The 23,482-nt window shown below is 48.4% G+C and overlaps 1 protein-coding gene across 1 annotated transcript in view; it reads right to left on the bottom strand.

Annotated features, from left to right (window-relative positions):
• Nucleotides 1–1,091: 1,091 nt before the first annotated feature.
• ADCY2 (adenylate cyclase 2) overlaps nt 1,092–23,482 on the bottom strand; it is a 126,701-nt gene continuing 104,310 nt past the window's right edge. The window contains exons 17-25 of the mRNA XM_064161222.1: nt 21,287–21,406; nt 19,419–19,603; nt 17,540–17,624; nt 15,967–16,125; nt 14,736–14,882; nt 14,104–14,211; nt 10,540–10,654; nt 4,955–5,079; nt 1,092–4,334 (exon numbers count right to left, since the gene is read on the bottom strand). Coding sequence (XP_064017292.1) covers nt 4,182–4,334; nt 4,955–5,079; nt 10,540–10,654; nt 14,104–14,211; nt 14,736–14,882; nt 15,967–16,125; nt 17,540–17,624; nt 19,419–19,603; nt 21,287–21,406 — 1,197 coding nt within the window. The 3' untranslated portion in view covers nt 1,092–4,181. The remainder of the gene's footprint in view (nt 4,335–4,954; nt 5,080–10,539; nt 10,655–14,103; nt 14,212–14,735; nt 14,883–15,966; nt 16,126–17,539; nt 17,625–19,418; nt 19,604–21,286; nt 21,407–23,482) is intronic.

Genomic DNA, 23,482 nt, shown 5'->3' with positions numbered 1-23,482 from the left:
TCTGGTTGATTGGACAGGACTGGGTGCTAGGTTGGACTGGATGAGCTTGGAGGTCTCTTCCAACCTGGTTGATTCTATGTCTGGAAAACAAAAAAAGGTAACTCTTTATACAGAAGCAACCAAACCAAAAACTCCAAGTCAAAGCCCAAGGTAATCCTTGCTTTTAACAACACATCTACTGCTATATAAAACATCCTCACAACATAGCTGATTATTTGTCCTGATGCAAGGTGCTGACCTTCAGCACCTTTGATGCAAGCCAGAGTTTCAACAGCTCTACCTTCAGGTGTGCACAGCTGTCACTTCAGAAACAAGCAGACAGAACTATTCGAGCCTCAAGGGAAAAAAACCCTAAGTTGTTTTAGGGACTAAGCTATTGTGCCTTAGGGGGAAAAAATTACCAAGGGAAAAAAGTCTTTTACTGAGGAAAAAAAAAAGCCTATTTTACAAAGTAGTGGAATAATAAATGAATATAAAGAGAATGAAAAATACTTTTCACATTGCATTACTGACAAGCTGGTGTCTTTCTTTAGAAACAGCAGCTACACAGCATTAACTTACAGGTACTACCAGCTACTTCTGCAGTTAACAAAGACATCTGCAAGTCTAATCTTTCTTCCTGCCCTTTGGTACCCCTCCATAACTGGAGCAAGGCATTGACTTTGAAAAAGAAGTCCAGCAGGCTCCTCAGCTGCTACCATTTGAATTTCATTTTCCCAGGCCACAGTGAATCACTTTTACATCTGTCTTTTGTCTGGTGCTTCACAGCGTGAAATACATTTGCACAGTACTTCTGGAAGTCACTTCCTTTGTGGTTTTCTAGCAACTTTTGATCTATGGCACCAGCACAGAAGCTGAAGGGCTTGATGAGCCTTACTGTACTACTGCAATAGTCATACAGATCAGTATTTGACATTCCATATATTCCAAGTGACAGTAAGGCTCGGCTTCTCCACTTGCACACTGATACATGAGCAGGGTTACATCCCTTTAATCAGGCAGATGAAATTGCTGCAGGAGAGGAAGAAAGAGGATACAAGAACTCTGTGTCAGTCTAGAGGGGGAAAATAAAACAGGATAAACAGTAGATGTAAAATGGAAGACCAAAGGTATTTATTGGATACAAATGGCTTCTCAGCTCTAGAAAGATAATAATACTGAGCAGCTGGAGACTAGAGAGAGGATGGTATGCATCTTTCTTTGGATGGTATGCATCTTTCTTTGTCTGGGCATCATACAATTGTCTTTTGCCCCAGTTTCTTGTTCTCCAGCAGAAAGTGGCTGCAAGAATCCAAATGCAACTACACAATGAGAGAAGCCCATCAGTGAAACATGAGTGCTCTGATAAAGACATTTCCAACATGCTCCTGGAGGGAATGGATATAAATTTCCTTATAGGTCATTGCACCACTCAGCTCAAGGACATTCACATTTTCTAACATTTCATGGCTTACAGAAATATCATTCTTTAACTGCTGTAAAAATCATATAAACAAGGCTCCCAAGTTAGGTACAATGTTTCCTGCTGTTATGCAAGAATACAAATGCCAAGCAAAATGTACAGGTTATACCTGGAAGCTGCACATAGATACAACAACACAGCATAATCAACTTTGCATAAAAGGCTTTCACCAACAGTGAGAAATTATTTCTTTGACCTGTGGTAATACCAGAATGATTTTAAGGGTCCAAACTACGTCAAAAGCCTAAGAAATTAGTAATTAAAATAAAACCAAACAACAAACTTTCTATGACAAATTTATAGTTAAGTGGAGAGAAGGGATTTAGGAGAAGATTTGAGCATAGCTAAGTGATAGCTTATTTAAGGCCTTGACCAGAGTGTTGTTCTACTGCTCTGTGAGGTATTCAGAGTCTTTCATTCCAGTGGAAGAGATTTATCTTAAGTTATTGATTAAAAGGAAGAAATCATAAAGACAACAACGTATTTTGAATGGGTTTTTATTGGACTGAGCACCTGACAATTACTGATCCAGAGCCTCCATCTCTGGTTGAGACATCAAGTGTGTTATGTTGGACATAACTGAAATAACTTGGATTGTGCATTTAGACTAACTTAAAGGATCAATACTGCAAAAGCAGGGGGGTTGAAATCTGCTGCCATTCCAGCTGGTTAGTGGGCTGATGGCTTCTGTGAGTAAACTCTGGCACACTCTGAAATGCTGGCCTGATACCATTTATTTGTGCCCCACAGTGTTAAGAGTTCCTTCTGAAAGGGCACCAGTGCAGTACCATCTAAATAAATGCTTCACGAGTGACAACTTGGAATACTTCTTGCACTACAATACCATGCCAGAGCTGATAGTGCATAAGATGATGTTTATATTCATATGGCATAAGTCACAGAATCATAGATTCAGCTAGGTTGGAAGAGACCTCCAAGCTCATCCAGTCCAACCTAGCACCCAGCCCTAGCCAGTCAACCAGACCATGGCACTAAGTGCCTCAGCCAGGCTTTGCTTGAACACCTCCAGGGATGGGCACTCCCCCACCTCCCTGGGCAGCCCATTCCAATGGCAAATCACTCTCTCTGGCAAGAACTTCCTGCTAACACCCAGCCCCTTGCAGTGATATGATATGCTATTTTGTAAATAGGATGCTTGTATTAATTATAGTCACTTTAGGATGTTATGGCTAAAATAATATGTCCATTTCAAGTACTAATGATAGCAAAGCAAAAATTAATCTCAGCCACCCCTGCTTCAAAGAAGCAAAGACAGTACAAATACCTGCATTTTCAATCTTTCATCTGGTCCATCTATGGAACTCAGCAGGTGCAATACTTCTTAATTCAACATAAGTTAAATGAATATCAAAGATCCACAAGATAGCATTTGTTGTATCTTCTGGTCATACTTGGTAGATCAGATGATATTAACTATCCCATGACATCTGGCACTGGAAAGCTTAACTGAAAGGCATGCAAGGGCAGAAGAGGCTGTCAAAGTACAAAATAAACACATTTCTTTCTTCTTTTGTACAGCTTCTCCTAATATTGTTTAAAGCACTGCAGCAGGCCAGATGCAAAGTAGCAATACTGCTACCGTCTCCAGTACCCTACACATTGCTTGTTTTAGGGACTAAGTCCTAGAATCATAGAATCAACCAGGTTGGAAGAGACCTCCAAGATCATCCAGTCCAACCTAGCACCCAGCCCTAGCCAGTCAACTAGACCATGGCACTAAGTCTTTTCTTGAACACCTCCTCCAGGGCCAGCTGCTCCACCACCACTCTGGGCAGCCTGTTCCAATGGCTTCCATCACCTAGGGAGTAAATGACTTCAATGGCTTACATCACCTAGGGAGTAAATGACTGCAAAGTGCTTAGGATGCCACCCAAACCTGACTACAATAGAGGTGATGCCATTTCTGAAAGGCAATAGGATGTCTAGCAGGTATTATTGACCAAGGTCATGGACACAGCTGGCCCTTAGTCTGCCTCAACATCTAATTGCTCAATATAAAAGCAGCAATGGCAGCAGCAGCAGCAGATGCACAGGTTCAGAGCACCAGAAGCCATGGAAGGAAGGAAGCAAAACTAAGAGACTGCAACAGTAAGACAAAGTACATACAAATTTTAATGAATTAACCTTACAAAAGACAATAGCTTCAAAACATTTGACACCTTTGTACAAAACTATTCCAGCATTGTCAGTTCTCTCTTCACAGAGAAGGCCAGCAAGCCACCCAAGGTGTCCCTGGCTATGAGATGCAACTGGTAATCACAACCAAATCATATGTAGACAGAGTAAACTGAGATACAAATACTGTGGACTTTAATACCAGATTAGTGGATGCTATTGGGGAGCAACTTTATTTTCCAGAAAACAACATGCATCAGAAAATAGTATGCACCCCTAGCTTTATTGCCTTTTCCCCCCCAATTGCCACTAGCATCTTAGTCCTTTCAAGATGAGTTAACTCCTCCTTGTCTTGTCTCTGAATAACAGTGCAGGTAGCAGTACAATCTTCCAGCGTACATCGCAACTGCCCTTGACCGCAGGGATATCAAGGTGCAAGATGATGGCTCATGGGACTTCTGCAGCCAGAGTAAAGTAAGTGCCACATACCAGAAAACAGCACGCATGTTAAGGGCCAAAATGCAGTTAAAAAGTGTGTGATGCTTTCCTGAAAGTATGGTACTGATGACATGTACAAGCACCTTCAAGATGCCACGTTCCCTTGTGAAAGGGATCTGGTCATTTCAGTGTGTACGAAGTATGTCTTCAGTTCCCCTTTTCCTTTGACATTTATTATTCCTCTGCAAGTGCTCATGTACCCCAGTGTCTGCAGGACGTTGTTTGTCTCCTCTGTAACCTGCAACAACACAGCAGTGCAACCAGCCTTGATAAGAGGGCAAAGCAGGACCTTCTTCTAGAGTGTGAAGAGAACACAGCTTCTTTTTCTCTAATGCTTGTAAGGACTTTCTGGGTCTGGAGTGAGATTTGAGCACCTCAGCTTCCAAATAGTCTGTTGCTGGATACCCATTCCAATGACATCAACTCAAATTTGGTATGGCTATTTCTGTACCTAGGACTGCAAAGGCCTTGTAGTAGAGGGGGACAATCACCTCCCTTAACCTGCTGGCCACACTTCTGCTGCAGCCCAGGCTCTGGTTGGCCCTCCAGGCTGTAAGCAGTTCCATGAGTTTAGAAATTGCCAGAATATGTGTGATTTCCTTCAAATCTCCCATTAACTTCTCCCACTGTATTCCTCTGTAAGGTCAAGTTTTAATTCTCCTCCTATTATCCTTCTAATTTTCCTTCAAATCTTTACCTTCCTGGCCAATGTCTAATTCTTTTAAAATGGTTTTTGTTCCTGTGGGCATCCTTAGGTCCAAAGCACAGACATGTTTAGTGTACAAATTAAACTGATGATTTTGTTCCAGTGCCAAACTCAGGGGAGTGAGATAACTACCAGACAAACACAAGGCTTACCTGTATTTTATCTAAGACACCAGTGCTGTCCATCCTGCTGGCCACATTTACTGTATTGCCCCAGATATCATATTGTGGTTTTTGAGCTCCAATTACTCCAGCTATTACAGGTCCATGGTTGATACCTGGAAAACACCAGAACTTAATATTAAGAACAAAGATCCACCAAACAAAGGTAGTCTACAACTACCTGAAGGGAGGCTGTAGCCAGGTGGGGTTGGGCTCTGCTGCCAGGCAGCCAGCAACAGAAGAACGGGACACAGCCTTAAGGGCAGGTTGAGGCTGGATGTGAGGAGGAAGTTGTTGGCAGAGAGAGTGATTGGCATTGGAATGGGATGCCCAGGGAGGTGGTGGAGTGGCCGTGCCTGGAGGTGTTGAAGCCAAGCCTGGCTGGGACACTTAGTGCCATGGTCTGGGTGATTGGCCAGGGCTGGGTGCTAGGTTGGGCTGGATGAGCTTGGAGCTCTCTTCCAACCTGCTTGATTCTGTGATTCTAAGAGGCATGGGCCAGGCTCCAAGCCACCACAATGATTTCTGTCTCTTAGAACATCCAGGCTGACAGTAGACTCTTTCCAAAGGTTTCACCAGCTTGTGAGGACTTGCTCAGGGCTGAAATCCCAAAACAGCAGAGGGGACCAGTGGCCTAAGAATTTACTCAAACATTCCCACACATCCTGCCCCTCAGCATGATCCAGCTTCAGGATCATTCTTGAGAAGGGTCCTCTGTTTCTCTGAACAAAACCTGGCAAGCCAGCAACAAGCACAGCAACAGCAGAGCTGCAAGGCATTGCCCTGAGGTAACACTCAGCGCCAGAAGGACTCTGTGCAGAGTGCCAGCACATGGGCCCCAGCTGGCCCTGGAAAGCAAATGCATCAACACAGCGAACACATCAGGGACAAAAAAAACAACTTACATAAAACTCCCTTAACAAGCCTCAAGCCTTAATTGAATCCTCTCGTTATCTTGCTTCCTGTTATCTCAGCTCTTTTATCTCCTGCCAAAATCAGCTGTCTTTAAGAGAGCTGCTTGTGAGCCCCGCCAGATTGGTAGAAACTGCTGGTTTAACACAGCCTTCTCCTTACAGCACAGATGTGAGGGAAAGGAACACACAAAAGAACCAAAAAAAACCCCAGCCCTCCAAGTTGAGAGAAAAAGAGTTTAATATAAGTGATAATGTAAAGCACAGTCACCTTAGCCTATGGCAGAGAAAGAACCACAGCAAAATGCAGAAGGCAGTAGCAGAAGGCAGGGAACTAAAGCACAAGCCAACGACCTACCCTCCCATCCCTCCCCATCCCAGCAGAGTCATGGAATCATAGCATCAACCAGGTTGGAAGAGACCTCCAAGATCATCCAATCCAACCTAGCACCAACACCACCAAACCTGGAAGCTGAAACTACCATCTGGAACAGGAAACCTCCCATGTCCCAGTCTGAACTTTGAGCCCCACAGAGCTTTGCTCCAGACAGCACTTTTCTCTCTGAAGCTGCCATGACAGCAGAATGGTTTTGAGTAACAGTAGCAGATGCAACTCAAGCCACAACAGCCTCACAGCAGCTAATGTGTAGAGAGCACATGTGTAGAGGTACCTATGAGAGCAATCCATAAAAGCAATCTGGGGAGTGGCAGAAGGGAACACTGAAGAGATGTGTGACATGTAATGGAAGGTGGCCAGAGAAGGGTGATAAAGCTGGTGAGAGGCCTGGAACACAAACCCTGTGAGGAGAGGCTGAGGGAGCTGGGGGTGTGCAGCCTGCAGCAGAGGAGGCTCAGGGCAGAGCTCACTGCTGTCTACAAGTACCTGAAGGGAGGCTGTAGCCAGATGGGGTTGGTCTCTTCTGCCAGGCAACCAGCAACAGAACAAGAGGACACAGCCTCAAGCTGTGCCAGGGCAGGTCTAGGCTGGATGTTAGGAGGAAGTTGTTGGCAGAGAGAGTGATTGGCATTGGAATGGGCTGCCCAGGGAGGTGGTGGAGTCACTGTCCCTGGGGGTGTTCAAGCAAAGCCTGGCTGAGGCACTTAGTGCCATGGTCTGTTTGACTGGACAGGGCTGGGTGCTAGGTTGGACTGGATGAGCTTGGAGGTCTCATCCAACCTGGTTGATTCTGTGATTCTGTGATGTGCTCTGCCATGTCCAGACATGAGTGCAGTGCAGGGTGACTTTCCTACAAAATACAATGGGTGGGATGGGACTTTGATTTTCAAAGTTCCTTTCTGAACTACCACTGCTGGACAGCCAGCTGCAGATCTGCTCTGAGAGGACTACTGCCTGTAAGTCTTTGAATGTGCTGCATTCTGGATGTGCTTCTTTATATCATTCCTCCTAGCTCTGGTCTCTTTTGTGACACTCATGAGGGTTTGTGGAGGCAAGGCTAGAAGAGCAGGACTCTCAGTCCAGGTGACTGCTCTAAAAGACTATGATATCATCTGTCTCATTTTCTAGTATCCAAAGCAACATTTCATCACTCCATGAAAAGGGAAGTAGGGTTCAATAAAATCTGCTCAGCAAGACAGACAGATAATATCTCATTCCAAAGTATCCTACAGCCTGAGCTCATACCATTCTCCAGGGAACACAGATCTCCATGCTTGAGCAGCCTCAGACAGAAGCAGGAACCAAATTAAGTTCACCAAGGGAGATAAATGTTCTAACCCTGAGACTATGTGGGAAACATGTCAGCCTCTCTTCTGTCCTGAAATTAAAGCAGCACCTTGCTGCAAAAACATATCTGAGTTTGCCTAATGAATCAAGCACCTTACGTTGCAGAAGAGAAGTTACACCTGAAATAGAGTGAAGTTACACCTGAAATTAAGCAGGTTGGAAGAGACCTCCAAGCTCATCCACTCCAACCTAGCACCCAGCAATCACCCAGACCATGGCACTAAGTGCCTCATCCAGGCTTTGCTTGAACACCTCCAGGTACAGTGACTCCTTGTTTCCATCAAATTGCCACAAGCAGCTCCTGGCACAGCTGGCAGCTCCTGGCTTGGACAGATTCACTCTGATATGGGGTGAGAACTGGCTGGAAGGTCAGAGAGTGGTGGTGAATGCTGCCACATCCAGTTGGCAGCTGGCACTGGTGCTGTGCCCCAGGGATCAGTGCTGGGCACAGTCTTGTTCAATATCTTTATTGATGATCTGGAGCAGGATCCTTGAGTCCAGGATCAATGAGTTTGCAGCTGATACCAAGCTAGGAGCAGCTGTGGAACTGATGGAGGGTAGCAGAGCCCTGCAGAGGGACCTGGCCAGGCTGGATGGGTGGGCAGAGGCCAATGGGGTGAGACTGAACAAGGCCAAGGACTGGGTTCTGCACTTTGGCCACAACAACCCCAAGCAGCATTACCGGCTGGGGACAGCCTGGAGAAGAGGAGGCTCAGGGCAGAGCTCATTGCTGTCTACAACTACCTGCAGGGAGGCTGTAGCCAGGTGGGGTTGGGCTCTGCTGCCAGGCAACCAGCAACAGAACAAGGGGACACAGTCTCAAGCTGTGCCAGGGCAGGTTCAGGCTGGATGTTAGGAGGAAGTTGTTGGCAGAGAGAGTGATTGGCATTGGAATGGGCTGCCCAGGGAGGTGGTGGAGTCGCTGTCTGTGGAGGTGTTGCAGCCAAGCCTGGCTGGGGCACTTAGTGCCATGGTCTGGTTGCTTGGCCAGGGCTGGGTGCTAGGTTGGGCTGGAGGAGCTTGGAGCTCTCTTCCAACCTGCCTGATGCTATGATTCTGTGAAATTCTGTAACACTTTGAGAAGGAACTGTACTTTAGACTTGGTTCTGTCATTTTTGAACTCCCAAGGAATGCAAAACACACTGGCAAAGGAGTGCTCCAAGGAACACATATTTCAAGTAGTAGGCTTTGTCAGTGGGTGGCACTGTGAAATAAACATGAGAGCAGTGGAAAGGAAAAGCAAGTGGCACAGTGAGAAGAAGAAACCAGGAGAGTAACTGTCAGAAATCAGATACTTCTGACATGTTTACAGGATTTATGGGTTTTCAGTCTTTATTTACTGCTTTCATTTCACACTATCCAAGTTACATATTGCACTGTGAAACTGCTGTCTGCTGCTCTCAGGAAATAAACATTTTGGAACATATGGTTCTTGACCAGCTCTGTATTTATCTTGTTAATCATCCTTTACATGGCTCAACCACAGCTGCCTATTCTGTGCTTGATTCTATGATTCCTAGAAGCTGAAATATAAGGGGAACCTCTTTCAAATGCAAACAGTCCTGTTTGCTTTCATTTGCCAATCACAGAATCAGGCAGATTGGGAGAGACCTCCAAGATCATCCAGTCCAACCTAGCACCCAGCCCTGTCCAGTCAACCAGACCATGGCACTGAGTGCCTCAGCCAGTCTTGTCTTGAACACCATGGCTAACAAGTTCCCCATGGCACAGCAATGTGCCCTTGTGGCCAAGAAGGCCAGTGGGATCCTAGGGTGTATTAGGTGATGTGTGTCCAGCAGAACAAGGGAGGTTCTCCTCCCCTCTACTCTGCCCTGCTGAGACCTCATCTTGAATATTGTGTTCAGTTTTGGGCTCCTCAGTTGAAGAGGGACAGGGATCTGCTGGAGAGGGTCCAGTGGAAGGCTGTGAGGATGCTGAGGGGACTGGAGGGCATGGCTGGTGAGGAGAGGCTGAGGGACCTGGGGATGCTTAGTCTGGAGAAGACTTAGAGGGGATTTGATAAATGCTCATAAGTATCTGAGGGATGGCAGGAGGGGGGACAGGCTCTGCTCACTGCTCCCTGGGATAGGACAAGGAGCAATGGGTGTAAGTTGCAGCACAGGAGGTTCCAGCTCAGCACAAGGGGGAACTTCTTTTCTGTAAGGGTCCCAGAGCACTGGCACAGGCTGCCCAGAGAGGTTGTGGAGTCTCCTTTTCTGGAGCCTTTCAAGGCCTGTCTGGATGTGTTGCTCTGTGATCTGTGTTAGTATTGTCATGGTCTGGCAGGGTGGGGTTGGATTTGATGATCTCTTTGGGTCCCTTCCAACCCCTGACATCCTGTGAGCCTGTGACCTCCAGGCACGGTGACTCCACCACCTCCCTGGGCAGCCCATTCCAAAGCCAATCACTCTCTCTGCCAACAACTTCTCCCTAACATCCAGCCTAGACCTCCCTCAGCACAACTCAAGACTGTGCTTTTTGTATGCTTGGTTTAGCTTAGCACATCTGAAATATTTCAAACTCCAGATCTTATGCTCCAGAATCATTGATACACTTTTGCAAAGCCCTGTCCAGAGTCTTCTTGTAACCTTTGCTATCGATCAGCTTAACAAACTCATGTGGTTTCCAACCTCCAGAATAATCATTATAATCACATCAAAGAGCCATTTGTTGCCACAAAACAAGTCAAAGCCACGGGAACACAACCACTCTTGACTCAGAAACACTGCTCTTTGCTGAGTCACTCCTTGGAACCACAGCAGCTGTGGTGAACAGGTAATACTGGAGAGGCTGTCTTTAAAGCTGGTGCAGATGGAGCTGTTTCTTTGCCCTTTAGGCCAAAGTACTTTCACCAGCTGATACTTCACGTTGAGTTCTTCCCCTCCTCCACAGCAGTCCCACAACCCCCCTCTGATACATACCTACTCGTAGCTTGAAGTCATTGAAGGAGTGCTTGTTTATGACGTCCAGTTTGGCCACCAAGGCAAAGGCGAACTCCACCATGGTGCCTATGTGCATGTATTGCCGCTCGGGCTCCTGCATTGGGACAGGCAGAGGAACACAGGGGTGAAATGAGCTTCCTTAGCCTTGCTTGCTGCCAGGCTACAACCAAAACAGGCAGAACACCTCACAGTGCTTAAGCCCTTAAGGATATCCTACTGCCAGCATACACAGAATCATAGAATCAGGCAGCGTTGGAAGGGACCACAAGGAGCAGCCAGATCCAACCCCCCTGCTATGGGCAGGGACACCCTACCCTAGAGCAGGCTGCACACAGCCTCAGCCAGCCTGGCCTCAAACACCTCCAGCCATGGGGCCTCAACCACCTCCTTGGGCAACCCAGCACCCCCAGACCTTTCTTGTCAGAGGAGCTCAGACAAAGCTGAGCTTCATGTGCTTAAACACAGTGACAGTGGCACATTTAAGAAGCACTGGGAGCAGTGGTGCTGTGCATGAAGATGTTCTGTTACAGATGTCATGTTATTGCAAGCACTTTCCCCCTATTCCATCCTGAATCCATATCACCAGTCAAAAAGTAAGGCTAGGTAGAAAGAGGCAAACTTAAGACCTGATCATAAAACCCAGACCTGCATCATTTACTGACTAAACTGATCCTAAAATCTTCTGCCACCCTTTGCTTGCAGGGAGTGCCAGGCCTGGGGGGAATGGAGCAAAGCTGGAGCTGGGGAGAGTCTGAGTGGAGGTGAGGAGGAAGTTGTTGAGCAGGAGAGTGGTGAGAGGCTGGCAGGGGTTGCCCAGGGAGGTGGTTGAGGCCCCATGGCTGGAGGTGTTTGAGGCCAGGCTGGCTGAGGCTGTGTGCAGCCTGCTCTAGGGTAGGGTGTCCCTGGGCATGGCAGGGGGTTGGGTCTGGCTGCTCCTTGTGGTCCCTTCCAACCCTGCCTGATTCTATGATTCTACAATTCTATGATTCTAAGCAAGTACCCCTGAGAACATCTAATAGACATGAAAAATACTAAAGCACAAGAGGAAGAGAGGAAGAATGCAATCCATTTTCTGTCCCCCAGTTTACAAGCTCAGAGCTTGCACCATTTGCAAAGCCTGTGCCTCCTCAGGCATCAGCAGTGTAGCCTGATTTCTGAATACTGTTTATTTCCCCTCCAGCTGAGGAGAAAATTGATTTTCAGGCTCCCACAGCCCAGGATAGGACCCTGAGAAGAGAATGATTTTATAACATGGACTCATTGCTCTCCCTCAGAAATAACTGACCCTTCCTCACTCTCTCAGAAGAGATGGAGCTGTGAGAGCTTCAGGAGATGATTCATGGACGAGATGTTTCAGCCTAGGTGGGGCAGCAGCGGTGCTTGCCAGAGCAGCTGTTTAGATGAGTGAAATCTGTTCTCTCTGTAGTTCACTCCTAGCTAAGGCAGATGGTTCCCTCTTCAGTGGATGCATTCTGGCCCCCTCCCGAGGCAAGTCTGCCTTGAGTGCTTGTCCTAAGCTGGAGACAGTTACCAGCAGTATGCCTGGCAGTCAGTGACTGCTGCAGAAGGTCCTGCACTGTCTGTGCATGTGGACTGAAGACTGCTGAGCTCTGGTGGATTTCTTGTGAAAATGTGTACCAAATCACCAAAGGGCGATTAAAACTTGCACCTTTTTATTCACAGTTGGTGAAAACAACTCAATAACTATCTTCCTGTGCATGCAATTCTTTTAACTGTGGTTGAGAGCTCCTCTCCTGTGCTTACAGTGCTGCATTTCCTTCAGCCCCTTCACCTGCCTGTGTGAAATGTCAGAGATAATTAAAAATCATTCTTTCTTTTGTCCTCAGGATGCTCAGGGTCTACAAATTAGGTGTTAATTGCTTCTGCCTAGAGGCGTGGATGTTTGGCAAAAGTACATTAATGCTGAGCAGAGGTGTTGATTCATACTTAGAATCATAGAATCAGGCAGGGTTGGAAGGGAGCACAAGGAGCAGCCAGTCCCAAGCCCCTGCCATGCCCAGGGACACCCTACCCTAGAGCAGGCTGCACACAGCCTCAGCCAGCCTGGCCTCAAACACCTCCAGCCATGGGGCCTCATCCACCTCCCTGGGCAACCCCTGCCAGCCTCTCACCACTCTCCTGCTCAACAACTTCCTCCTCACCTCCACTCTCACTCTCCCCACCTCCAGCTCTGCTCCATTCCCCCCCAGTGCTGTCACTGCCTGGTAGCCTAGAAAATCCCTCCCCAGCTCTCTTGGAGCCCCCTGCAGATCTTGCAAGGCCACAAGAAGGCCACCTTGGAGCCTCCTCTTCTCCAGCCTGCACTGCCCCAACTCTTTCAGGCTGTGCTCACAGCAGAGCTGCTGCAGCCTCTCAGCATCCTCCTGGCCCTGCTCTGGACACTCTGCAGCATCTCCACAGCCCTCTTGTCCCAGGGGCTCCAGAGCTAGATGCAGCACTCCAGGTGGGCTCTCAGCAGAGCACAGCAGAGGGGCAGGATCAGCTCCCTGGCCCTGCTGGCCACACTGCTGCTGCTGCAGCCCAGCCTCTGCTTGGCTTTCTGGGCTGCAAGTGCACACTGCTGGCTCCTGTGGAGCTTCTCCTCCAGCAGCACCCCCAAGTGCCTCTCCTCAGGGCTGCTCTCCAGCCACTCACTGCCCAGCAGTCTGTGTTTGTGCCTGGCATTGCCTCCAGCCAGCTGCAGGACCTTGCCCTTGCTCTTGTTGCCCCTCCTGAGCTTGGCTTGTGCCCACCTCTGCAGCCTGCCCAGGTGCCTCTGGATGGATCCTGCCCTCCAGCCTGGCTGAGCACCACACAGCTTGGTGTGGGCAGCAAACCTGCTGAGGCTGCACTCAGTGCCTCTGCCCATGACACTGACAAAGACGTTGAACAAGAGAAGACTACTGTACCTCTGCCACTAAGCTGTAGTACTCTAAAGATCATGGCAGAACTCATGTTTTTGCTTAAATGTTATGAATCACCTCTCTGAGCTTCATTTGTACTGACTGCAGTTCCCAATCCTACCTCGTTAAGTAAACCAGCAACAAAGGAACACACTCTCAGTGCTGAGCCTGAGGGTTCTATGAGTGCATGGTTTGTACAGCTACTCAGCCTTCCCTACACTGGGAACTGAATGGGAAATGCAGCTTTAGAGATCCAGCTCTGCTTGGTGCAGAAATAAAAGGCTGCACTGCATTCAGAACAGAAGGCCTGGTTCAGATTTAGCAAAATGCAAACTACATTTCATGGAATCATTGAATCATCCAGGCTGGAAGAGACCTCCGAGATCATCCAGTCCAACCTATCCCCCAGCCCTATCCAGTCAACTACACTTGGCATTTTCAAACTACAATGTGAAGAACAATATTCATGGAGCCTACTAAACAAAGCCATATCCTTACCTAGTACCATACAACCTAAATTAATAATAATTAACAAAATTAACAAATAAAGCAGAAAATTACACAGAACCTGTATAATAGTAAGAGAATTTTAGCCTTCATTTGAACCTGAGGCTTGTTAAGCAGGAACATATTCCTGTACCTGACACTGTTCTTGGTTGGGTGTAGCACTCAGTCCTGTTGCTGCCATGTAAGTGCTTCCAATGGTCTTTATCTTTTCAACTCCACTGAATTTGGGCTTTGACAGTAACTGTAAAACAAGGATGCAGATCAGTGGCCTTGTTACTCAAACAGCATTCAGAGCATCAGTTGCTGAAAGTCTCTTAAGAGACTCAAATGACATCACAAGTATATACATAGAATCATAGAATCAGGCAGGTTGGAAGAGAGCTCCAAGCTCCTCCAGCCCAACCTAGCACCCAGCCCTGCCCAACCAACCAGACCATGGCACTAAGTGCCCCAGCCAGGCTTGGCTTCAACACCTCCAGCCACAGCCACTCCACCACCTCCCTGGGCAGCCCATTCCAATGCCAATCACTCTCTCTTTTCATTAGAGCAAATCAAAAGCCATTGAGTGTGATGTCAGGTCAGGCTCTGATTTATCTCCAAAGCACCTTTTTCCTTTAATACTCCTTGTAAGCAATCTCTGTGTCTAGGCAAACGAATGTGCTTTTCTGACAGCTCTCCCACTCTCCCTTCAAGGACGTTTTACTACTGTTGCATCCCCTGAGTTACCAAGAATGGAACCATACACTGCTCGCTGTTAGTACATACATCATCAAAGTCAGCAATGATCTCATTCAGCAGCCTGAGGCATTCCAACCCTTCCTTATTGACATCAGATTCTGTGTAGAATTCCTTGAAATCCGGAACGGAGGCGAACATGACACAGACGCAGTCGTAAGACTGGTGGTAGAGATCCTGCCCCCAAGAAAACAGAACAGAGAGAAACACAAAGTCAGTCCCAGCCTTCAGGAAAAAAGTCCTTACTAATATGCAGCAGTTCTGCTATGAGGACAGGCTACAAGAGCTGGGACTTGCAGCCTGGAGAGGAGAAGGCTTCCAGGAGACCTTATAGTGGCCTTCCAGTGTCTGAAGGAGACTTACAGGAGGGCTGGGGAGGGACTATTGACAAAGTCTTGTAATGACAGGATGAGGAGTAATGGGTTTAAACTGGCAGAGGGGAGATTCAAAGTAGATGTTAGGAAAGGATTCTTTCCAGTGAGGGTGGTGAGACTCTGGCACAGGTTGCCCAGGGAGGTTGTGGATGATCCCTGCCTGGAGGTGTTCAAAGCAAGGTCAGATGAGGGATCATAGAATCATAGAATCAAGCAGACCTCCAAGCTCGTCCAGCCCAACCTAGCACCCAGCCCTATCCAGTCATCTAGACCATGGCACTAAATGCCTCATCCAGGCTTTGCTTGAACACCTCCAGTCCTGCAGGGATGGTGACTCCACCACCTCCCTGGGCAGCCCATTCCAATGCCAATCACTCTCTCTGACAACAACTTCCTAACAACATCCAGCCTAGACCTGTCCTGGCACAGCTTCAGCCTCTGTCCCCTTCTTCTGTTGCTGGCTGCCTGGCAGCAGAGCCCAACCCCACCTGGCTACAGCCTCCCTGCAGGCAGCTGCAGGCAGCAATGAGCTCTGCCCTGAGCCTCCTCTGCTGCAGGCTGCACACCCCCAGCTCCCTCAGCCTCTCCTCACAGGGCTGTGCTCCAGGCCCCTCCCCAGCCTTGCTGCCCTACTCTGGACGCCTTCCAGCACCTCAGCATCTCTCTTGAATTCAGCCAGGTGGGGTTGGTCTCTCCTGCCAAGCAACCAGCACCTTTACTTTCTCCCCTCCGCCACAACCGGCGTAGGCGGCAGAATCCCCCATCCGCGCCAGGTAGGCAATGGGCAGTGCAAGGGACTGTAAATCCCTACTGTTTGATCAGCATGAATGGCTGGAAGCAGTGGAGCTGCTTTCTGGCAGAGCACAGCACACACGGGGAAGGCTGACCTCATTCTTCAGGTTCCGTGCCAGGAAGTGTTCGGCCACGTGGGCCGGCAGCACGTTCTCCAGGAGCACGCGGTTCAGGTTCTCCATGGTTTCAATCTCCTCCCGCTCTTTATTGAACTTGTTCTTCCACAGGAAGTCCAACCTACAGTAATATTCATTCTGTTACAAGAGGACACAGAGGTAAAGAAACAATAGGCATCTTGTCCTGCTGGAGCACGCAGTTAAGAGACACAATTCAGCACAGTGCACTACCTCTACCAGGTCAGGATTTGAGGCCATGATTTGGCCACTTAAGTGCAGTTTCAGACCCCACAGAAATCAAACCCAAAGCAGACAATAAGTGACTTCCATTTCACAGAAGTTACAAGGCATGCCCCAAAAAGGTCATAGAATCAAGCAGGTTGGGAGAGACCTCCAAGCTCCTCCAGCCCAACCTAGCACCCACCCTAGACAATCAACCAGACCATGGCACTAAGTGCCCCAGTCAGGCTTTGCCTGAACACCTCCAGCAACAGAGACTCCACCACCCCACTGGGCAACCCATTCCAATGCCAATCACTCTCTCTGCCAACAACTTCCTAACAACATCCAGCCTAGACCTGCCCTGGCACAACTTGAGACTGTGTCCCCTTGTTCTGTTGCTGGCTGCCTGGAAGCAGAGCCCAACCCCACCTGGCTACAACCTCACTTCAGGCAGCTGCAGGCAGCAATGAGCTCTGCCCTGAGCCTCCTCTGCTGCAGGCTGCACACCCCCAGCTCCCTCAGCCTCTCCTCACAGGGCTGTGCTCCAGGCCCCTCCCCAGCCTTGCTGCCCTTCTCCAAACACCTTCCAGCACCTCAACATCTCTCTGCAATGGAGGAGCCCAGAACTGGACACAGCACTCAAGGTGTGGCCTGAGCAGTGCTGAGTACAGAGGCAGAAGAAGCTCCCTTGTCCTACTGGCCACACTGTCCCTGATCCAGGCCAGGATGCCATTGGCTCTCTTGGCTACCTGGGCACACTGCTGGCTCATCTTCAGCCTACTCTCTACAAGCACCCCCAGCTCCCTTTCTGCCTGGCTGCTCTCAGCCACTCTGTCCCCAGCCTGTAGTGCTGCTTGGGCTTGTTGTGGCCAAAGTGCAGAACCTTGCCCTTGGCCTTGTTCAGTCTCACAGCTTTAGTGTGCCTGTGGCCCCAGCATGTGGTGTGCATCTGTGTGCATGCTGTGGTGTTTGTGTGTCTGCATCAAACTGTAATAGCTGTGAAGAAAATAGCTTGTAATTAAGCAACTGGAGAGACAGCAGATGGATGCAGACAGATGGGAGCACACTGGGAAGCTATGAGACAATACTGGTCAGCATGACAACAAGTCACAGAACACCATCAGCATAATGACTACAGTGTCAGTGACAGTGATTGGTGAGTTTGAAGCACACATAAAGAGAGGGTAAAACAGCTTTTTTAGATGCTTCTCACAGCTCTCTGAAAGGTGTTTGTCAGGAAAATCTAAACCAATGCTTGACAAGGTAGCAGGCTGCCTGGGAATCTGCCATTGCAGGCACTGCTGGGGATGGAGAGAAGTGTGCCTCTTACCTGTCTGCCCAAAACCAGTAAGGTGATGAAGAAGATGAACAAAGAGATGGAGCCCATTGTCTTCAGGTCCTTCAGTATTCCTGGCCTATAAGATAAAAACACAAGCAATGCAGCCTGCTCAACAGCTAAAGCAATGTTACTTCTGCACAAGGTTAAGACCATGATCTGCACTCCTTTCTGGTATGTACACCAGGACCATTTACAGAATCACTGCAGCGTTTAGGCTGGAAGATCACAGGATCATAGGATGATAGGGCTTGGAAGGGACCCAAGGAGATCATTGAGTCCAACCTCCCTGCCAGAGCAGGACAAAACTAACACAGATCACAGAGGAACACATCCAGACAGGCCTTGAAAGGCTCCAGATCTTTAAGATCATTGAGACCAACTGTAAACCTAACACTGCCTAGGCCAACCTGGCCTAGGGTAGGGTGTCCCTGGGCATGGCAGGGGGGTTGGGACTGGCTGCTCCTTGTGGTCCCTTCCAACCCTGCCTGATTGTATGAAATATTATTTCTGCAATGAAGCTTTAATCACCTCTACCTTTTTTTTTTGTGCCCACACTTTGAAGCCCAGTACTGAAAAGAGGAGAGCATGGGGGAAGCACAGGCTGGATGTCAGGAGGAAGTTCTTCACAGAGAGAGTGATTGGCATTGGAATGGGACTGCCAATGGACCTGGGGCTGCTTAGTCTGGAGAAGAGAAGACTGAGAGGGGATTTAATCCATGTTCATAAACACCTATGGGCTGGTCAGGAGCAGGGGGACAGGCTCTGCTCACTGCTCCCTGGGATAGGACAAAGAGCAATGGATAGTAACTGCAGCACAGGAGGTTCTGCCTCAACACAAGGGGGAATTTCTTTACTGGAAGGGTCCCAGAGCCCTGGCACAGGCTGCCCAGAGAGGTTGTGGAGTCTCCTCTGGAGCCTTTCAAGGCCTGTCTGGATGTGTTCCTCTGTGATCTGTGCTAGATTGTGTTGTTCTGCTCTGGCAGGGAGGTTGGACTGGATGATCTCCTTGGGTCCCTTCCAACCCCTAACATCCTGTGAGCCTGTGATCTCCTATAGCAAAGACTTCATCAGTCTCATTGAAAATAGAACATACAAATTTGCAGGCATAGCAAAAAGCCAACCAAACTGTCTACTCATTGTTTCAGTAGCAAAGACTGCATTTATGAAGTTCTCTGACAATGTAGTAGCCTTAGAGGAAGCTGATTTTCTTTGCCTTGCAGCAAAGATGTTCTACCAGCTGTAATCATAGAATCATAGAATCAAGCAGGTTGGAAGAGACCTCCAAGCTCATCCAGTCCAACCTAGCACCCAGCCCTGTCCAGTCAACCCGACCATGGCACTAAGTGCCTCATCCAGGCATTGCTTGAACACCTCCAGGGATGGTGACTCCACCACCTCCCTGGGCAGCCCATTCCAATGGCAAATCACTCTGTGAACAACTCCCTCCTAACAGCCTATACCTCCCCTGGCACAACTTGAGGCTGTGTCCCCTTGTTCTGTTGCTGGTTGCCTGGCAGAAGAGACCAACCCCACCTGGCTACAACCTCCCTTCAGGTAGTTGTAAGCTCAGTCTTAGGCATTAACAACCTTAAGGATGACTTCTTCCTAATGCCTCTTACAAAGATGCAAACTAAGCCATACTCCTGGTATGTGACCAAAACACCAGACCTGTTTATTTCACTCTAATGTTTTAGGTGTGACATTAAATCATATCTTAACAGCAGCTTGAGAATGATTTTCAATTGTGACTTATGGATTAGAGAATAGGCAAACACATTGAAAATATTAAAGTCTGGTCCATGATACAAGAACTGTGACAGGTAGTATTTGATATGTGTTCATTTCAGAAGGGCTGGAATTATCTACTTACCTTCTAAGAGATTCTGTTGCATACATAAACTTGCTGTAGTCATCCAGTAGGGGCCCATGAGTGTGCAGAAGGATAACGTTGTAACCCACCAGTGCAACCAACATTATCACCATTTTCAACTCATAATTTATCCTCAGGAAAACAGAACAGGAAATGAGTCCCAAAATGCAGCTGTAGATAAAATACTGGCACAGACAAAAATCAAATGGAAAAGATTTAGCAGTTGGCTCTGGAGCAGGAAGTCATAGCAAAGAAAATGCCCCAGCCAGTTGAAAACCTAACTGCTCCCTGACCACTTCAGCATGTCATCTGTCACAACATGTGAAGAACCACCCAGGTGATTAACAGACAGCCAACACCAACCATGCTGCTATCACAGAAACACAGAATCAACCAGGTTGGAAGAGACCTCCAAGATCAGCCAGACCAACCTAGCACCCAGCCCTATCCAGTCAACCAGACCATGGCACTAAGTGCCTCAGCCAGACTTTGCTTGAACACCTCCAGGGATGGTGCCTCCACCACCTCCCTGGGCAGCCCATTCCAATGCCAATCACTCTCTCTGCCAACAACTTCCTCCTGCCATTTACTAAACCAGATTGTTTTCCTTACTAGGCTTCAAATGGCATCCAACACTCAGCAGAATCCAGACTGTGCCCCTAATTCATGCTTCCAAATTCCCAGTCTCTTTGTGACTTTTGATTACTTACCTGCAGGAGCAAGGAGTGCCTGTATGTGGGATACCACTGCTGGTGTGGAAGTCTACTGCTGGCAGACTGTGCTAGTCTGAAGCTAGCTAGAATGTTTTGGTGAGAAGAACTAGATTACAGGCTGTGAAAGGGAAACAGTGATGATGTCTACTTCTGTTACACCAAAACACCCATCAGATAATTGATCTGACATCTTTGCTGTTCCTGCAATGTGCCTGCAGGTCGGTTTGAAACAAGAAACAGAAGTAGCTGCTGTTCAGAATTGCCAAAATTAGGCCACACCTTGAGTGCTGTGTCCAGTTCTGGGCTCCTTGACTCAAGAAGGATGCTGAGATACTGGAACGTGTCTAGAGAAGGGTGACGAAGCTGGTGAGGGGCTTGGAGCACAGCTCTGTGAGGAGAGGCTGAGGGAGATGGGGGTCTGCAGCCTGCAGAGGAGGCTCAAGGCAGAGCTCATTGCTCTCTACAAGTACCTGAAGGGAGGCTGTAGCCAGGTGGGGTTGGTCTCTTCTCCCGGGCAAGCAGCAGCAGAACAAGGGGACACAGCCTCAAGTTGTGCCAGGGTAGGTATGGCCTTGGTATTAGGAGGAAGTGGTTGGCAGAGAGAGTGATTGGCATTGGAATGGGCTGCCCTGGGAGCTGGTGGAGTTGCTGTGCCTGGAGGTGTTGAAGCTGTGCCTGGCTGGGGCACTTAGTGCCATGGTCTGGTTGGTTGGGCAGGGCTGGGTGCTAGGTTGGACTGGATGAGCTTGGAGCTCTCTGCCAACCTGTCCGATTCTATGGTTCTGAGATGGGTGCATTCCACAGGTGGTCACACTCTGACTTCAGTGTGAGATAGAAGTGATGTGCACATGCTTCTTTGTAGTTGTGATCTGCTGGTACCTCCTGCCAGCCATTTGTTGGCACACCAGCCCTGTGCTTCTTGCTCATTAGACTGTTTCCTGCCTTTTAATCTGTCACTCATGAACACCTCTATTTTCAGAAGCACTAACCTCTTTTAGCTTCTCACTTCCTTCTAACAGAGTTGCAGGTGACTGAGAGAGAATGAAGCTTTTGCTAAGCTTCAGAAGTGGTGGGTGTTTAATTCCCAGCAGATCCAGCACAGTCAGCTCAGTCCAATTGTTACAAAGAGAGAAAGAAGTGCACAAGTGAACTTACCGGGAGGAAAAAGCAGTTGCTCTGTATACACCACTGGGTCTGATTGCTTGCATTAGGAAAACTTGCATTTGATGAATTAAGCACAGAGGGAAAAGCTTTCACAGTGTTATCCAGGAAAAACTGCAGAAAAACAACACAGAATCCATTATCTTGTCAGCTGGTTTAAGGTCAAAACAGAGGAGAGGAGTGGAGGAGTGGAGAAAGCCTTGCCAGGAATCAGCGAGGTTTGGTATTTCTCTGCAAAAGGGAAAATGGCATCACCTGATTACTTGTTCCAAACATCTTTGCTGACCTTCACCTGACACTTCCATTTGAATATATCAGAAGTTCACACACAGGAGAGGCAATGATGGAATAAACTCAAGGTGAATGATGTCTGGGGTTACCTCAACTGAAATCTCCTATTTAAATACAGGGAGAATTTAAGGAAGGATGAGAAGTCTGAAGCTGATTTAGAGATTTAATTCTCCTTGTAACAACTGGATGTTAGGAGGAAGTTGTTGGCAGACAGAGTGATTGGCATTGGAATGGGCTGCCCAGGGAGGTGGTGGAGTGGCTGTGCCTGGAGGTGTTGAAGCCAAGCCTGGCTGGGGCACTTAGTGCCATGGTCTGGTTGGTTGGGCAGGGCTGGGTGCTAGGTTGGTCTGGCTGAGCTTGGAGGTCTGTGATAAGCAGAAAGGAGCTCCTTGAGGCCCCATGCCTGAAGGTGTTTAAGGCCAGGCTGGATGGGGCTCTGGCCAGCCTGTTCTAGGGTAGGGTGTCCGTGCCCATGGCAGGGGGTTGGAACTGGCTGCTCTTTGTGGTTCCTTCCAGCCCTGAGTGAATCTCTGATTCTATAAAATGTGGCATACAAAACACAGAAAGGAGAAGGGGGGGAAATAAAAAGGGTATGGCAATGTTGTCATCTCCCATGAGTCAAGCAGGACTGATTTCTGACTGATGTGTTTGCACTTGTCTTTCTTGTCTCTCACAGGCTATACACATTTACCATGCTCTGGAGCTAGGCATTGTTCCTCCACATAGTATTTTTATGTCAGAGATAGCTGAGTCCTCCTAAGCAGCCACACCTACTCAACTGACTCAAAGGAAAGCAGTGGCTCTTATGAGTACCATCATTTGCCAGGGAACATCTTAGCAGGATGCCATTAAACCCTCATTTTAACTTCACTTCTTCTAGCAGCTTCCTCTTGTGTTTGTGTCATCTGTAATCTTAGGTTGTGAGGCTTTTGCATCCCGTGAGGAAAGCATTTGTTGCTATTTCTTTCAGTAAGAACCATATGGGGACATACTCTCTCCCCACAACGTGGAACTAGCAACTTTGTGCATCACTCCTGTTCTCTGACCAGGCATCTCCACAAGACTACATAAGACACTAGCTTAGATCCTACTGAAAACAAAGCAAGCTTTCTCACTGAGATACTTTCAACCCTTTGGTACAGTCCAAAAGGCACCAGAACTAAGACTTCACAAAGAACACAGTCTCATAGCCTGTAAATTGTGGTCAAGTGGAATGGGTTCAATCTTATCTTATTAGGCAAATGGGCTTGCTGATTTCCACGTTAATGGGCATAAAATAGAATCAAACAGAATCATAGAATCAAGCAGTTGGAAGAGACCTCCAAGCTCATCCAGTCCAACCTAGCATCCAGTGCTGCCCAGCCAACCAGACCATGGCACTAAGTACCTCATCCAGGCTTGGCTTCAACACCTCCAGCAACAGACTCCACCACCTCCCTGGGCAGCCCATTCCAATGCCAATCACTCTCTCTGACAACAACTTCCTAACAACATCCAGCCTAGACCTCATCCAGAACAACTTGAGACTGTTCTGTTGCTGGGTGCCTGGCAGCAGAGCCCAACCCCACCTGGCTACAGCCTCCCTGCAGGCAGCTGCAGGCAGCAATGAGCTCTGCCCTGAGCCTCCTCTGCTGCAGGCTGCACCCCCCCAGCTCCCTCAGCCTCTCCTCACAGGGCTCTGCTCCAGGCCCCTCCCCAGCCTTGCTGCCCTGCTCTCAACACCTTCCAGCACCTCAACATCTCTCTGCAATGGAGGAGCCCAGAGCTGGACACAGCACTCCAGGGGTGGCCTGAGCAATGCTGAGCACAGGGGCACAAGAACCTCCCTTGTCCTGCTGCCCACACTGCTCCTGAGCCAGCCCAGGATGCCATTGGCTCTGCTGCCCACCTGGGCACTGC

This window comes from Pogoniulus pusillus, chromosome 21 (assembly GCF_015220805.1).
Source record: "Pogoniulus pusillus isolate bPogPus1 chromosome 21, bPogPus1.pri, whole genome shotgun sequence".
NCBI lineage: Eukaryota > Metazoa > Chordata > Aves > Piciformes > Lybiidae > Pogoniulus > Pogoniulus pusillus.
The sequence above is the reverse complement of the archived record's forward strand: the minus strand, read 5'-3'. Positions and strand labels throughout refer to the sequence as shown.